We start from the raw sequence: 15,845 nt of genomic DNA on the forward strand, positions 1-15,845 counted from the left end.
TTTTAGGTTGATTTTAGAAACAGCAAGTATATTTTTGTTGTGAGATCATCGAGTGTATGTTTAGTCAAAACTTCAGACAAATAGAAGGGGGCGAGATCGATAGACTGAACTGAATCTGGGCTTAGTTGCAACCAGTAATTATGTGTAGAATAAAGCACGAGACTGAGGTTATGCTGGGGGGAAGAAAGGCTGAAGACAATAACCCGAGAAAAAGAAAAACCGAGGTCGGCAGGCCGAGGGTTTTCTATCGATGGGTGTTTTCTGAATTCTTTCTTCACCGGCATCTTGTTTTCTTATGAAAAAAAAACTCTACCCTGTAAGAATAACCCGTTAAAGGTTTAAAGAAAAACTTTTAGAAGAATTATACCCCAAAGATCGAGAGATTTACCGTTACAGGTTTATACGAAAGTACAGCACGTTGGTTTGGATATGAGAGCCTCCAAAACGGACGAAATGTAATGAGTTTTAAGTCCGACTGGTTTGCACCGACTGGGATAATGAAGACGGGCATACGACATACAGTATGCTACGAGTTAAATTTTGCCAGGACCGCGGCCTTACGAATTCCAACTAGCAGGGGTACTTTTACGTGCACGTCAATGTGTACACGGGACCTCGGTTTTTCGTCTCACACCACTGACAATGGGGGAACCTCGCCGGAAATTCTTGATGAATTTCCACGGCCAATAGACCAATGTTACCCCTTACCTCAACCCAATAACCCATCCACGCAATACACAAGGTCCACCCGAGGTACTTTACCTACTCGTTAGCACGGCTAGATCTATTTGTTAAGGCCAACTGAATGTTACCCCTCATCTCAACCAAATAACCCTCCCACACGGGGTAGGCTACTCTACCCACTATTTGGCCCTACCAATGTAGTTCGTCGTTATATAGCAACCCCCCCCCCCCCGCCCCCGCCCCCGACTCCTTTTATTTTGCCTGGCAATTCCTGTTGACTTTTTGACCGCATATTAAACTCGGGCTGTCTGTCCACAGTTAGCCCGTTTGAGAACAGTCACCAAGCTATGTTGACCGACATTGTAAGTCCTAAATCGACGATTTTAGTCGAGAACAATGTCTAAGTTAGAGCTGAACTATGTCTAAGGTAGACTTCGAGAATTTTGTTATGTATTTAACTGCTTCCATTTAATAAAATTGAAAAAGTTTATTCAGTCTGTGTGTGTATGACAGATGTGAAACGGAGTAGAACAAAACAGTATACTAATTTTTGGATATGGCGACCATTTAGGGAAGAGATTTATTCTCGAAGTATGAGTAAGTGGCCTATACAGTTGGATATCGTGTGCAGAATGATTTGACCGATCGTAGAAAAAAAAATCGAAATGGTCAACCCATTTCAATATTTTTATCAAATGATTGTGATATGTTGAACTCTTTGTGGTAATAAACATTAAGATCATCCGAATGTTGAGAAACAAAAATTGTTATAGACCAAGCAATTACTACAGGGATTCAGCATTATTGGGATAAGATTATTAGTCTGAGAGGCCAAGGGAGATAATCCCGCGTGCAATTACTCCCCCTGTATCGATTTTCAGCAAATAAAGTGCCAAATGGTCACCCTCTCAGTAAAAGAGGAATTTTTGTATTGTTTATCTTTCAAAATAACTTTATGATAAGTAATTTCTTGAATTAAGAAAGTCTTTAAAAATAATTTAAAACAATGGAGGAGGGTGTCTACGCAGTAGAAGAAATCGTAAAATTATTCCAATCAAAGGTAATTTTATCAGTTTACGAAAGATCAGGACAAGCAGAATCACGAATCAGAAACGTCAAAATTGTGAATTGATCATGTTATTTATCTTTCCATGTTTATGCCCACAATTCTTACCCTAATCCTTCGGAATAGTTTTACCCACAATCCACCGTTTTTACAGCTTCAATTTGTTCGTGTGACTTGTAAATTTTAAACCTAACCCTAACCCTAGAAAATTTTTTTCCAGATCTGTCGTCAAGATCTAGTAAATTGTGCATTACTCAGCTGCTTTCCTCCTAGATAAGTAGATAAAAAAAACCATCATCTCTCGACCCTGTGTGTCTCCAGATAACAGATGGTACCCCATATAGTTCTTTCTGGTACATGTAGATGCCGATGTGACACATATCGGAATTCACAAGGCAAAGCGTACATGTAATAACTTGTTGATTATTGTTATGTAGCATACATTACATTCCTGTCATACCCAACTATTTTATTAGGCATATAATCCTACCTCAAATGGGTACAAATCATCTCTTTTAAAGGCTCAATACCACTCTTGTTGTAACTGAATAATATGTCCCAATCTTTATTCTGGTCAACAATTGTACTATTTTACAATATTCCAATTAATTGATGATACAAATTTGATCTTAACTAAATGATTTGAAAAGCCTGATGTAAAGCTTTTCAAATGTGACTTGGATTTAAAAATATTTTTGAACCCTCTGGACAAGTAAAATAGGATTTAATGGATAATTTACACAACAGGTAGACACTAACACATCTAGTACTTAGAATAAGGCTATTTTTTATTTTCTGGAGCTGTCAAGCCAGCAAGAGTGTTATTGTCCCTTTAAAACGGAAGAGATCTGATGTCTAAAACGAAATAAAGGTGGGGCTAAATATATGACCTGAACAACAGACAATCAAAATGCGCGACTTAGACAATTGGAAAATCGCAAGTAGCCTACATGTAGAGGAATGGAAGTTCAAATTCAGTTAAAAACACTGCATGACTAATTCTTTAACTGTCAATATGGTTAAAAAAGAAAGTTGTGTTGTCCATTAATTAGTCGCACCCGGGTATGTTTAATTAGTTCTAATAGTGTAAAATTAAACATGCATTATGCAAGACGCAGCAAGAGCTAAATCTTCTTATTGCAGGTCTTTCTTTACTTAGGCCTGAAATGTTATCTAAATTAGACATTAATTAACTTATCCAGACAATAATCAACTCTAGTCTGCGATATTTACTGGATTGGAATCCGATCTGCTGCTCAACGCTGATTGATGATTAAATCAAAAAATGGATAATCAAGACTAAGGGGGGGGTGGGTGCCAGAGTGGGGAATGTGTGTGTGTTGTATCATAAGGTCTGTCATTGAGTCAAGCAGCATGGTTTCGATTTCCCGGTTGTACGTGACAAGGAGTAGGGTTGTCTGTCCAACCTCGTGGGTTTCCCCCGGTTTCTTCCAACTGCTAATAAAGAACACTACGTGTAAACAAACTATTTAAATAAAACTGAACCATATATTACTACCGATGGAGCAGAAAAATAGCCAAGGACGTTAAACACCATATGATTTGAATATTTTCAGGTGGATGAGACATTGACCGTGTTTCAATATCTACCAGATGATGTTAAACAGGAAGCGTGGAAATACTGGCAGGAAGTCACGAATACTCTACACAACGTCGTTAACAAAATTAAAATACCTCAAAAAAACTCTTCAACGGGTAACGTGACAGATATTAATGAGCAGTCAAATCAAATTCCTTCCCAACATGCAACGTTTGATAAAGATATAGACAATATTGTTACGGAGACTACACAGTCATTATTGTCACTAACAAATAGTGAGCCAAGGGGGACAACTGTGACTTCTAATCAGATATCATCTATATCTCAGCCTGATGGAATAGTTCAGAATATTCACATGAATGATATATCTCATCTAGCTGCTGCACATAATGATTTGAACTTTGACCTTTTACAAGAAGAGCCAGGATTGGTTGATACAAACGGTAAATTTCTCACACCGGAAGGATTACAAGCTGTTCCAGTTACACAAACTGGTGAGAGTTGTTAAAACTTCTATAAAGCTGGGTAATACATGTACAGTTCGTCCCAAATTTTTGGGACCGAAATCGCACAATCACAGCGATAAAAATCGTTCGGAAATCGCTACGCTTTCACGGTGAACTTTCACTTGATTCCGCAGCTATTTTTCGCTACGATTTGCTTGGAATCCACCGTGTTTTGCCATGCTTCCTGAAAGGAATTTGCCATCACAGCGATAAAAATCGTTCGGAAATCGCTACGCTTTCACGGTGAACTTATGCTTGATTCCGCAGCTATTTTTCGCTACGATTCGCTTGGAATCCACCGTGTTTTGCCATGCTTCCCGAAAGGAATTCGTGAGCCTTTTGTCGGCTTTTCCCCGCCGGCTTTTATACGGTAACAGTAGTGTTGTTATTTCTTGAAGCATTACAGAATGTTTCATTTATCGATGCACCCAAATTTTCATGCTGGACGTTATCCACGCTAGGAATATCTGACGTTTCATGGAATATTTCTGTGGTGTATATATATTTGTTTCTCTAACCATATGTTAGTCTTGAAATGACCTAGTTTGCGTTGAGTGGATGTTAAACCCCATTTCTCTCTTTCTCAGTAAATTAAACCACATTTCATTTTTGTTTCTATAAAAATGTACAATATTATTATTATCTTGTGGGGGTGGATGGCTGAATGGTTAGCACATGTGCGCTATATCATGAAGTCTGTCATTGAGTCAACTGGCGGGGTTTCGATTCCCTGGTTGTACCTGTCCAACCTTGTGGGTTTTCTCCATATCCTCCGGTTTCCTCCCACTGCTAAAGACCCCTATGCGCAAGCGAATTATTGAAATAAAATTGAACCATATATCTGTTCTGAAATGACCTAGTTTGTGTTGAGTGGATGTTGAACCCCATTTCTCTCTCTCTCACCTTATTACATTCTACACTACATCACTACATTCTACGTTTAAAGTGTTTTGATATAATTGTTCAATATTATTTTTCACAGGGAATCTGAGAACCGATGGAGAACAGCAGCCAGAGACTGACATTTATTCCGGAGTGAAACAAACAATTATTGATCAAAATAACAGTACCTATAGTAACCAAACATTAACAAATAACACCATCGCAACACCTACAGAATCTACAACACAAGGTTCGAATAAAAATATCAACGATGAATTCCAAGCAGAGATTAATTTATACGATGTAGAAAACAATCCTACAGAAATACACGAGGAAAATACAGACGCCAATCGCAAATACCCTCGTCGTAATCGTACATCGACTAAAATAAACTCAGTGTATGCCTACATTAATCTTAAAGCTGAAGGAACAAAAGAAGAAAGAGTGAAAACTGATGGAAAGAAGGATGATAAAGTTAAAAAAAACAATAAAGAAAATGTAAAAAAGAAGAAAAATACAGAGGTTGCTGATGATGGGAGTATCACATGTGATGTGTGTGGTTTACGATTGGCTAGAGCTGCGTCTATAATAGGTAATAATGTAATCTGAATTATGATTGGCTAGAGCTGTGTCTATAATAGGTAATAATGTAATCTGAATTACGATTGGTAATGTAATCTGAATTACGATTGGCTAGAGCTGCGTCTGTAATAGGTAATAATGAAATGTGATTTACGATTGGCTAAAGGTACAATGGTTTCCTGTGAAACTTTTCTGTGAATGCGATATCACACTCCGTGGAAGTGGATGTTAAACGCTAAGAACACATGCCCTTTAGATCCTAAGGTCTATCATTGAGTCAACTGGCGTGGTTTCGATTCCCCGCTTGTACGTTGTACGTGACAAGGAGTAGGGACGTCTGTCAACCCTGTGGGTTTTCTCTGGGTCCTCTGGTTTCCTCCCACTGCTAATAAAGCCTCCTACACATAAGCAAATTATTGAAATAAATCGAACCATGTTAGTCCCGAACTGACCTACTTTATGTTGATTTGTTGTTAACCCCATTTCTCTCTTTATTTCAGGGGGCTTGGATGGCAGCACATGCATGCTGTATCTTAAGGCCTGTCATTGAGTCAACTGGCGTGGTTTCGAATCCCTGGTTGTACGTGACAAGGAGTAGGGTCACCTATCCAACCTTGTGGGTTTTCTCTGGGTCCTCCGGTTTCCTCCCACTGCTAAAGACCCCTACGCGCAAGCAAATTATTGTAAACAAAATTAAAAAGGGTTTGTTAGTTCCGAACTGACCTACTTTATGTCGATTTGACATTAAACCCCAATTCTCATTCAATTTCAGCTCACAGACGACAACATACAGGTGATCGACCCTTTAAATGCCAGTTCTGTGACAAGACTTTTACAACGAAAGCAAACAAGATACGACATGAAAACACACATAATGGAATCAAACCATTTAAATGTACAGAATGTTCACAAGGGTTCGCAGAAAATAAAACTTTAAAGGCGCACATGTTGAGACATTCGGGTGAAAAACCTCACAGGTTAGTTTGTATAGAATTCTTGACCCCCATCTTGACGTGAAGTGAAATGAGGTTTAACGTCCTACTCTTCTGCTCTGACTGGGCTAATGAAGACGGGCATATGTCAACAGTGTGCTATGAGGGAAATTTTTCCCGGGCACTGGCGCTACTCTTCTATCGAATTCAAACTGCCCAGGGATCTTTTATGTGCACACCAATGTGTACACAGGACCTCAGTCTTAATCCAAACGACTATACGTTCTCCCGTGCCAGGCCCTGGGTCCTGCACCACTGACAAGGAGGAAGCACGTTGGACAATCCCGATATATCGTGCCAGCACTATGGTACATGTAGGTGCATATATGTTGCCAGGGAAAGTTTTGTTTTTTAATTTGGTGGGATCGTTGAATTGGTCATGAGAAAGAACCCTTTTCAAATTACAAGTCATTTTGTAATCAAATCTTTGTATTTGTAATGTTATAACACAAGAAAGAAACCTACGTTTGTTGTTTGTTGTTTGTTGTTTGTGTTGTCTGTATGTTATGTCGTGTCCATAGGTTTGGCTTGTGTAATTGTCTGTGTGTGGTGCAGTCCCCCTGCACTTACTATTATTTTGCGTGTCATTTTGTCATCAAATCTTTATATTGTGTAATCTTATCCAATTATTTATTGTCCCTCGCCTTTCAAAGAAAGCAGGGGACTATTAAAATGGGTCTGTCTGTCTGTTCGTCACACTTTTTTTTTCAGCTGTCCTATTTGTGGTGAATCATTTAATCAGAAAAGTATGTTAATTCACCATGTGTCATCAAATCTTCATACCATTGTCAGTGATGCAGGACAGAGGGACCGACAAAGACAGCTGTCTAGTCGTTTGGATGGCACGAAAAAACGAGGTCCTGTGTACACATGGCGTGCACGTAAAAATCCCATGGCAGTTGGAATTCAATATAAGAGTAGGCCATAGTGCCGCTGCCTGGGCAAAATTTCCCTTATAGCACAGTGCATGGTGTATGCCTGTCTTCATTAGCCCAGTCGGAGCAAAACAGTAGGACGTTAAACCCCATTTCATTTCATTCGATTTTTGAAATCTTCGTATTTTGTAATGTTATGACACAAGAAAAAAACATATTTAATTTGCGTGTCAAATTTTTAATTTTTCAGCTGTCCTATTTGTGGCGAGTCATTTACTCAGAGAAGTACGTTACAGCACCATATATATCGTCACACGGGACATAAAGGTCATCTGTGTGACCTCTGTGGCAAATCATTTCGTCAGAAGTCGCAACTGTACACACATCAGCGCCGTCATCAAGATAAAAGACCGTACAATTGTGACACGTGTCAAAGATCTTTTTTTACAAAAGGTAAGAAATTCAGGCTTGTCTACGATATCACCTTAGGTGAAAGTGGACGTAAAACTCTAGGAACGAACGAACGGCTATGAATATCTGAACCAAGTCATGTGAAGAGCTGTGACACCCCCAAACACCATTTTAAACACAGAGAACTATCAACTTGGTTAAAGCTGCATCTTTCCGTCGATGAACAATTTGTGACGTTATTTTAGTCCTTCTGTTCTACTCACATTCGATGCTATATTTCTATGAGAGAGAGAGAGAGAGAAATGGAGTTTAACGTCCCCTCGACACAAACTAGGTCATTTCGGGACTAACATATGGTTCAATTTTATTTCCATAATTTGCTTGCGCGTAGGGGTCTTTAGCAGTGGGAGGAAACCGGAGGACCCGGAGAAAAAACATGCGGTTGGACAGGCGACCCTACTCCTTGTCACGTACAACCGGGGAATCGAAACCACGCCAGTTGACTCAATGACAAACTTTATGATACAGCATGCACGTGCTAACCATTCAGCTATCCAATCCCCCTATATTTCTATGAGCAGGACTAAAATGACGCCACTGATTGTTTATTGACGGAAAGTTGTGACTACCCACAAAGAACGGCGGAAATTACAGACGTTGAAATTTACCTGTGGCAGGTAATATGACATTCGGGTTCTGTTATACTTATGGAAAGGATATGTTGACATTATTACTTGCATTATTTAAAAAATTTATGAACTTTTCCGGTGACCTTTAATTTAGTTTATTGCTGTGGGTATTTAACCCTTAACAGGTCGACATCATTTTGACATCAGGACATCAAGTGGTCAGGCTACATAAAGGCTAAAATGAAATATTTTGTATGCCTTTTTCAAAAGACTACTGCCAGATAATTATAAGGGATAGACTCTTGACACCAATAAACAAGTTGAAAGGGATAAGTTGATCTATAATTTGTATGTTGTCTCTTGTTTTCTAAATCATTTTCATCAGAAATATCGTCTTCAGAAATCGGTGTCATCGATACAATCCGAGTCAGAATCATTCATAAGCATTTCAACAACTTTGGGTCTTTAACCTTTTCGACATCGTTAAGAAATTACGTTTTTTTGTCAAAAAATGTTGAACAAAGACATGTTTTTCTCAATGCCTTGACAAGATAAGTTCCTGTCTGAAACGCATGCTTGGCAATATTAAATAAATACGAAACTAATTACTCAAATGCGGCTTATTAAAAATGTTCTTGCTGTGGTCGACTTAAGTGGACCGTGACCACTTCATTGTATAACGTTGTGGTGATTATAGTCGACAATGACCGGTTAATAATGGCTGCCATCTTTATTTTGTTTCAGGTGATTTGGGTCGTCATATGTTGAAGCACACAAACCTCCGACCGTTTATTTGTGACATGTGCCCGAAAACTTTCACCAGACTTCAATATCTAAATGAACATAAAAACTTTCATAAAGGAATCAGACCGTTCATTTGCAAAGATTGTAACAAATCCTTTTATGAATCGGCAGCATTATATCGTCACTCCAAAAGTCACAGAGTAGCGCCTGATACGACAAGTACCGCAGAAGCACAACAACAACAACAGACTATTATAGTAACACAAGATGGTCGAGAATTTGAGATACCGGTCGTCACAACAAATTTATCAAATGTTTTAGACGGAGAGTCGCAATTTGCGGACGTTTATCAGATAACTTATTTGGATAATCCAGTGACGGATCTATCAACGTCGACTCAGTTACAGTCGACAACGGTGGTAACGGGTATCGAAGACCCAATTCCGACTCATTTATCGTCGACAATTGTAGAGGAAGCAGATTTCTCTGCCATAAATTTGTTAGCTAATGCAACAACTCAGCTTATTCAATGATTAAACCGTATGAAAAAATAATCACTGTGCCACTTTAAAATATAACATTCAAATCGGGGATACTCGATTGAACGTCCCAGAATTAATTCTCTCAATTCCAAAAATAGTGTTAATCGAGTGAAAAGGAGAATTTCGGAGTACAATACATGTGCCGACTGCATAAAAAATATCTCAACCAATCATGACAGCTGAAATATATTTGTTACTTAAAATACGTCACGATTCTACTCACACCACCTCAGCTGTCGGGACTGGCAGAACTGTGACAGGACTGAATTCCGTATCACTTGATTGCAATTCTGTCAATTCGGGTCGTTCGGACTGACAATCGAGTACCCCCCAATTTGTTATAGTTTAAGGGAAGTAACTCGATAAAACATTTCTAGTTGAAATTGAAAGTTTAATATAGACTCAACTATCAAGAATACAACCTTAATAAATACTGTTGTTGGTGTTTTAACATCTGCTTCCACCAAGAGTGGTATCGCAAACAAATTGTTTTATATTTTTATTATGTTATTGCACATGCAGGGTCTTTCTTGTGGAGGGTGGGGGCCGAATGGTTAACGCATGCACGTTGTATCAGGCAGTCTGTCATTACGTATAGTAGTGTGGTTCCGATTTCCCACTTGAACGTGACAAGAAATAGGGTTGCCTGTCCAAGTTCGTAGGTTTTCTCCTGATCCTCTGGTTTCCTCCCACTGCTAAAGACCTACGCGCAAGCGAATTATTGAACTAAAATTGAACCAGATGTTAATACCGAAATGATCTAGTTTGTGTCGAGTGGACTTGAAACCCCATGGAATTTGATATAAAAGTAGGCCGTAGCTGCCGATGTCTGGGTCAAAATTTCACTCATAGCATACTGTAAGGCATATGCCTGTCTTCATTAACCCTGTTGGAGCAGAACTTGTTATAAATTTATACATTAACATTATATTGTTACCTTTGACATCATATAAGAGAGAGAGAAATGGAGTTTAACGTCCACTTGACAAAAACTAGGTCATTTCGGGACTAACATATGGTTCAATTTTATTACAATAATTCGCTTGCGCGTAGGAGTCTTCAGCAGTGGGAGAAAACCTGATGACCTGGAGAAAACCCATAAGGTTGGACAGGCGACCCTACTCCTTGTCACGTACAACCAGGGAATCGAAACCCCGCTAGTTGACTCAGTGACAGACTTTGTGATACAATGCGCACGCGCTAACCATTCGGCCGTCCAATCCTCCATCATATAAGAGACAATATATAATTGTTGTATAATAGATACACAGAGAGTAGTCTTAAACATTCATCATCTACCTCGGCTTAATTGTATTTAAACACACCTTCACCTTCCTCTAGTCTGAAAGGTCAGGGATTGGGAGGGGCCTCATAAGTGAAGTAGTCTAGCGCCTCTCGTCATCTCCATCTGGTAAACGAAATATAGATCTGCATTTAAAGCTACAATTTCATATTTTTAAGTTATATTTTTAAAATTTATTAAAATAAAGCCTTAAAGTAGACGGTATCCTACCTTGTTAAAGAATAATCCTATTAATCCTATAATTCACTATTGCCAGTTGAGAAATTGGCAAAAATATCATTTTCAACTTCAAATTCTGACGTTTGAAGGTAGCTTATGCATGGAGGCAATAGGAAAACAAGGGAGGTAATTGTGTTATTTCCAGTGTCAATGCTCTTTAATGGTGGGAAATAATGCCCATGGTCGTATAATAGTGAGTTGATAACCTATTGAGCAAAAGACATAGAAATAATTATGTTTTGACTTTCTTATGAAATTTTGTGTGATATTTTGTGTCCGACAATGTCTGGGACACATATCTTATAGTCTGGGGGCTCACATCTTCCTAGTGCTAAAACGGAAAATGTGACCTTTTGACCACAAAGAACAAAGGTGAATTTAGCAAGTTTACATTTTTATTGAAAGTGTGATTACTTTCGATCATTTTCAGCTTCTTTTCATAATACAAGAATGACTGCGCATTCACTTTTAGTGCAAATGAACTCATTTGACCCCGAATATCTCGAAAACGCCCCAACGGCGGACTGATTACCTCTCTGCATCGTATTCTACGCAAAATTTTACTCTAGAAAAGTTTGGTCTGGTTTTGTGCCCATTTGTTGGACCCCCCCGCGCTGAGCCTCCGGTCTATTATAAATATGGGAACGGTCACAAAGTTAACAAGTTTTTCTGTAGTATATAAATATTTTATTCTAATATTTACAAAGATACTATTTATAATATATACACTGTACAATCTCTAGTTATAATAACTATTATTATTATATATAATTAAAGCAAGTAATTAAATAGAGTTATGTCCCTTGTATTATTGATAACTTTAAATCTATGCCATGCATGTCCAATAGCACATATTGTCGACCTGTTATATTTATAGCAAGGCTTACATGAGTTAACAGGTTTAAACATCGAGGCTGTAGGCCGAGATGTTAAACCTGTTAATGAATGAAGCGTGCTATAAATGACTTGTAAAATTGACACCTGCTCAACATGCTTGTTGTTATTGCACAGAAAAACCACCCCACTTCTCTATGTGGTTTCTACTAAAACTAGTGTAAACCAGCAAAAGTGTGCAATAACATTGCACAGTTAAGCTCCACCCAATCTACTAGAGGGAAAACAATCTGCTTATTTAACAAAAAGAACAAAGGAAGATTTCCGGTCTATGTTACAAAATCATTTATAGACAAAATATAAGGCCACTTTTAATATTTTTGGTCATGTTTCAAAGGCAGGAGAGGAAAATTTGCCAGGAGAGCTTTCTCTTCTCCCACTTTTTAACTCTGAAGGGCTGTTCATCCATCTTGAGATATGACAACACAAGAAGCATTGAGAAAACCTTGTCCGACTCCAGTACCCTATATCTAGCCCCGGCTGTATGACAGTAAGTGATATGTAGCTACCCCTATACAATTCGTCGCTTGTCTGGCGAACCGACAAATCTGAAATATTTAAGTATTGAGAATTATGAGTTGTCTCTATGTCCATCAAATAATAACGTTTATGTAAATGACGTACCGTGTCCTGATGTATATGTATGAACTATTAAATCATAAATAAATGTTAATATTTGATGGCTACAGAGATAACAACAGAACGCAAATTGCTAACGCATAATTCTCAATACTTAAATATTTCAGATTTGTCGGTTCGCCGGACAAGCAACGAATTGTGATGTGGCTGCCGGTTAGATGTAGGGTCCTGGATTCTGCCCAGGTGTGCCAAATGGACAAGCAGATCAATCTCAGATTAAAAACAAAATATATTTTGACAACACTCAGTCCTATATTGTTTCACAGTCCCCAAGAAGTCTGTATAAATTCATTCCTCACAATGCTGAGAATACAGTAGCTTAGAGGACAATATTGGTGTCAGTCATTATCACATATGTGATAGAACTGGTTAAACACATTCCAAATATAATTTTAACACAGAGATCATTGCTACGATAGATGAGTTATGAAGATTTCAAGAAAGGGAAGTGACAAAGGCGAAAGGAAAACATGAGTTATCCTTCTATATAACTGACTGAAGTGATGAGTGATAACAGATACACGGTCAAATTTCTGCTCACTAGCAATTCCTTCCAAGACCAAAAGTTGTTATATGAGACTGGGAGGATATCTGACAATTCAAAATATAGAAAAAGTCTGTGCATTACCATGTTTCTATTAAGTATAGAATAAATAAAAACAAGGGAATGTACGCACTATTTCTATTTTTTTCGTTTTCCCTTATCTAGTGACATTCAATTACTTTTTTGAATTGTCAGATATCCTCTCACAGCCCCACATAACAACTCTTTGGTCTTTGAAGGAATTATTAGTGAGCAGAAATTCGCCCGTGTTATCTGTCATGTCACTTTATGTAATTTAATTTGTAATTCTTCCCGATCTTGATCAAGTAATGGCCACAGGTTTCTTGTCAATGACTGTTTGATTTTGTCTGAAAAAAGAGCCCCTGACCACACGTTTGACCAGTGATTCTCAACCAGTGCGCCATGAAATTTTGAATGGCACACTAAGAAAATGCGAAAAATCATGTGATCCCAATTGAGTATTCACTGGTGTCTACTGATAAATTCCGGTGTCTTTATTTAGTTTGAGACATTTTACGTGTGCATGATTGATTAGTCTGTGTCTACAGTCGTATGCCGTCTGACTTACCATGTTTTTATTTTGCAAAATTCAAATATTTTTCATATATATTTAGGCAGGTGTGCCGTTATTTTTTCATATGTTCCAAGTTGTGCCGCTGGCAAAAAAATGTTGAGAACCACTGTGTTAGATTATTCTACTGCTTGGGGCGACAAGTTATCACTGTATGAAGTTATTATATAATATAATAATCAATATATGAGATCTAAGTTGTTGATCTAGAGATCAGAGATTGGGTAAAAATTTGAATAATTTAATCTGCTCTCCCCTCTGGCTGTGCCTCACTGCACTGCTAAGGATCTGTTGAAAATAATTGTGTGCTTTTGGGATCTAAATTGTCAATCTGATGATAGGGGAAAAATTTGGATTTAACATACTTTACCCCCTAGCCGGGGGGGGGGGGGGGGGGGGGGGGGGCGGAGGGGTTGGATGGCAGAATGGTTAGCACGTGCGCGCTGTATCATACGGCCTGTTATTGAGTCAACTGGCATGGTTTCAATTCCCCGGTTGTACGTGACAAGGAGTAGGGTCGCCTGTCCAACCTTGTGGGTTTTCTCCGGGTCCGCCGGTTTCCTCCCACTGCTAAAGACCCCTACGTGCAAGCGAATGATTGAAATAAAATTGAACCATATGTTAGTTCCGAAATGACCTAGTTTATGTAGAGTGGACGTTAAACCCCATTTCTCTCTCTATCTCTAGCCACACTGCTCTCCCTACTGTTACAGAGAGTAGGTATGGATGCAGGAGGAAGGGGGGAGTGGATGGTCGAATGGTTTAGCATGTGTGCTTTACAGCATAAGGCCTGTAATTGGTTTTGATTCCCTGCTTGTATGCAACTAGCAGTAGAGTCACCTGTCCAACCTCGTGGGATTTCTGTAGTTACTTGGTTTCCTCCCACAACACAACTAAAGACCCCTACGTGCAAGCGAATTCTTGAAATCAAATTGAACCATATGTTAGTCCCGAAATGACATAGTTTTTGTCGAGAGCATGCTAAACCCCAATTTCTCTGTCTCTATTGATATACATATTTTAAAAGGGGGAGGGAGGCTGTTAGCCACTTTAAACATAGATTATGCCAGACATAAATCTGCCCATTGCACTCTTTCTTTGAGTCTGGGACCCGTTTCACGAAATTTTAACTAAGATAAAATCCAAATTTTAGTAATTTGATTGGATAATATTAGATTGATTTTAGTGCTTAGCCAATCAAAATTGAAGTATCTACTAAAATTTGAATTCTATCTTTAGTTAAGATTTCGCAAAACAGGGCCCTTAAATGTTATATAAACTATTAAACATGCATTATGCAAGAGCTAAATCTGCTTATTGCAGATCTTTCTTTAGGCCTGAAATGTTATATAAACTATTAATTAGACATTTATTAACATAAAAAGACCACAATCAACTCTTGATGGCATCTTATCTGTCTGATTTTCACTGGATTTGAATCTGATCTGCTGTTCAACATCTGGTGATGATTAAACGCAAAAATGGATAATTGAGATGTTGTTAATTATCGCGACAGTGGTAACAATGACAATCGAGGCTACAGATATTTTAAAATAACGTTTTCTCGGCTAACAGTGAAGCAATTTGACTAAAATTTTCAGCATAATTCATTTACATTATCTGGTTTTTTAACTAGTATAGTTAGAACAGCCACCTCTTTATCTAATCTTCCCCTAATGTATCTTTAAGGAAGATGTACAATTATTCATCAGTCCAAACAACAAGGAAGAGGTAAGGACACACTCTCTTTATCTGTCCATATGGCTAAATCTATTTGTTAAGGCCAGCTCAATTTCTGTCAAGGTCGCTGAGATGTAAATAAGGTTAGGGCAAGTGATTGTTGGCGAGATTGTAGGTTAGGGTTAGGGTAAGCATTGGGGCTGGGTCCAAGGTTAGGGTTAGGGTTGGGATTAGCACTAGCCCTGTTTACATCTTGTGACCTATGATGATGTAAAATTGAGCTGGCCTTATCGTTTAGCACTAACTCTGTCCATATAACAACTATCAATAACCATTGTTAACAGGAAAATCTTCAGCACTGTAATTAACCTTTTCTACACATTTAGACATTTTATACACCGCCAACCTGAAACAAAGATAAATACAGGGTGTAAAAAAACCAGGGGATCTTTTACGTGCATTCCAATATATACACGGGACCTTGGTTTTCCGTTTCATCC

General features: G+C 38.4%; 2 protein-coding genes across 3 annotated transcripts in view; one reads left to right on the forward strand and one right to left on the reverse strand.

Moving 5' to 3' along the window:
• Window positions 1–1,587: 1,587 nt before the first annotated feature.
• LOC126827530 (zinc finger protein 37) lies at window positions 1,588–10,920 on the forward strand. The gene is made up of 6 exons (XM_050556984.1): window positions 1,588–1,744; window positions 3,328–3,805; window positions 4,800–5,291; window positions 6,054–6,258; window positions 7,399–7,601; window positions 8,933–10,920. The coding sequence occupies exons 1-6, from the start codon at window positions 1,691–1,693 to the stop codon at window positions 9,463–9,465; spliced, it is 1,965 nt and encodes a 654-aa protein (XP_050412941.1). The 5' UTR covers window positions 1,588–1,690; the 3' UTR covers window positions 9,466–10,920.
• A 746-nt stretch (window positions 10,921–11,666) lies between these two features.
• The window catches only part of LOC126827538 (dynein regulatory complex subunit 6-like), a 47,025-nt gene continuing 42,846 nt past the window's right edge, over window positions 11,667–15,845 (reverse strand). For both annotated transcript variants that reach the window (XM_050556995.2, XM_056102361.1), the window contains one exon: window positions 11,667–15,751. In XM_050556995.2, coding sequence (XP_050412952.2) covers window positions 15,670–15,751 — 82 coding nt within the window. In that variant the 3' untranslated portion in view covers window positions 11,667–15,669. The remainder of the gene's footprint in view (window positions 15,752–15,845) is intronic.

Source organism: Patella vulgata, chromosome 7 (genome assembly GCF_932274485.2).
Source record: "Patella vulgata chromosome 7, xgPatVulg1.2, whole genome shotgun sequence".
Lineage (NCBI taxonomy): Eukaryota > Metazoa > Mollusca > Gastropoda > Patellidae > Patella > Patella vulgata.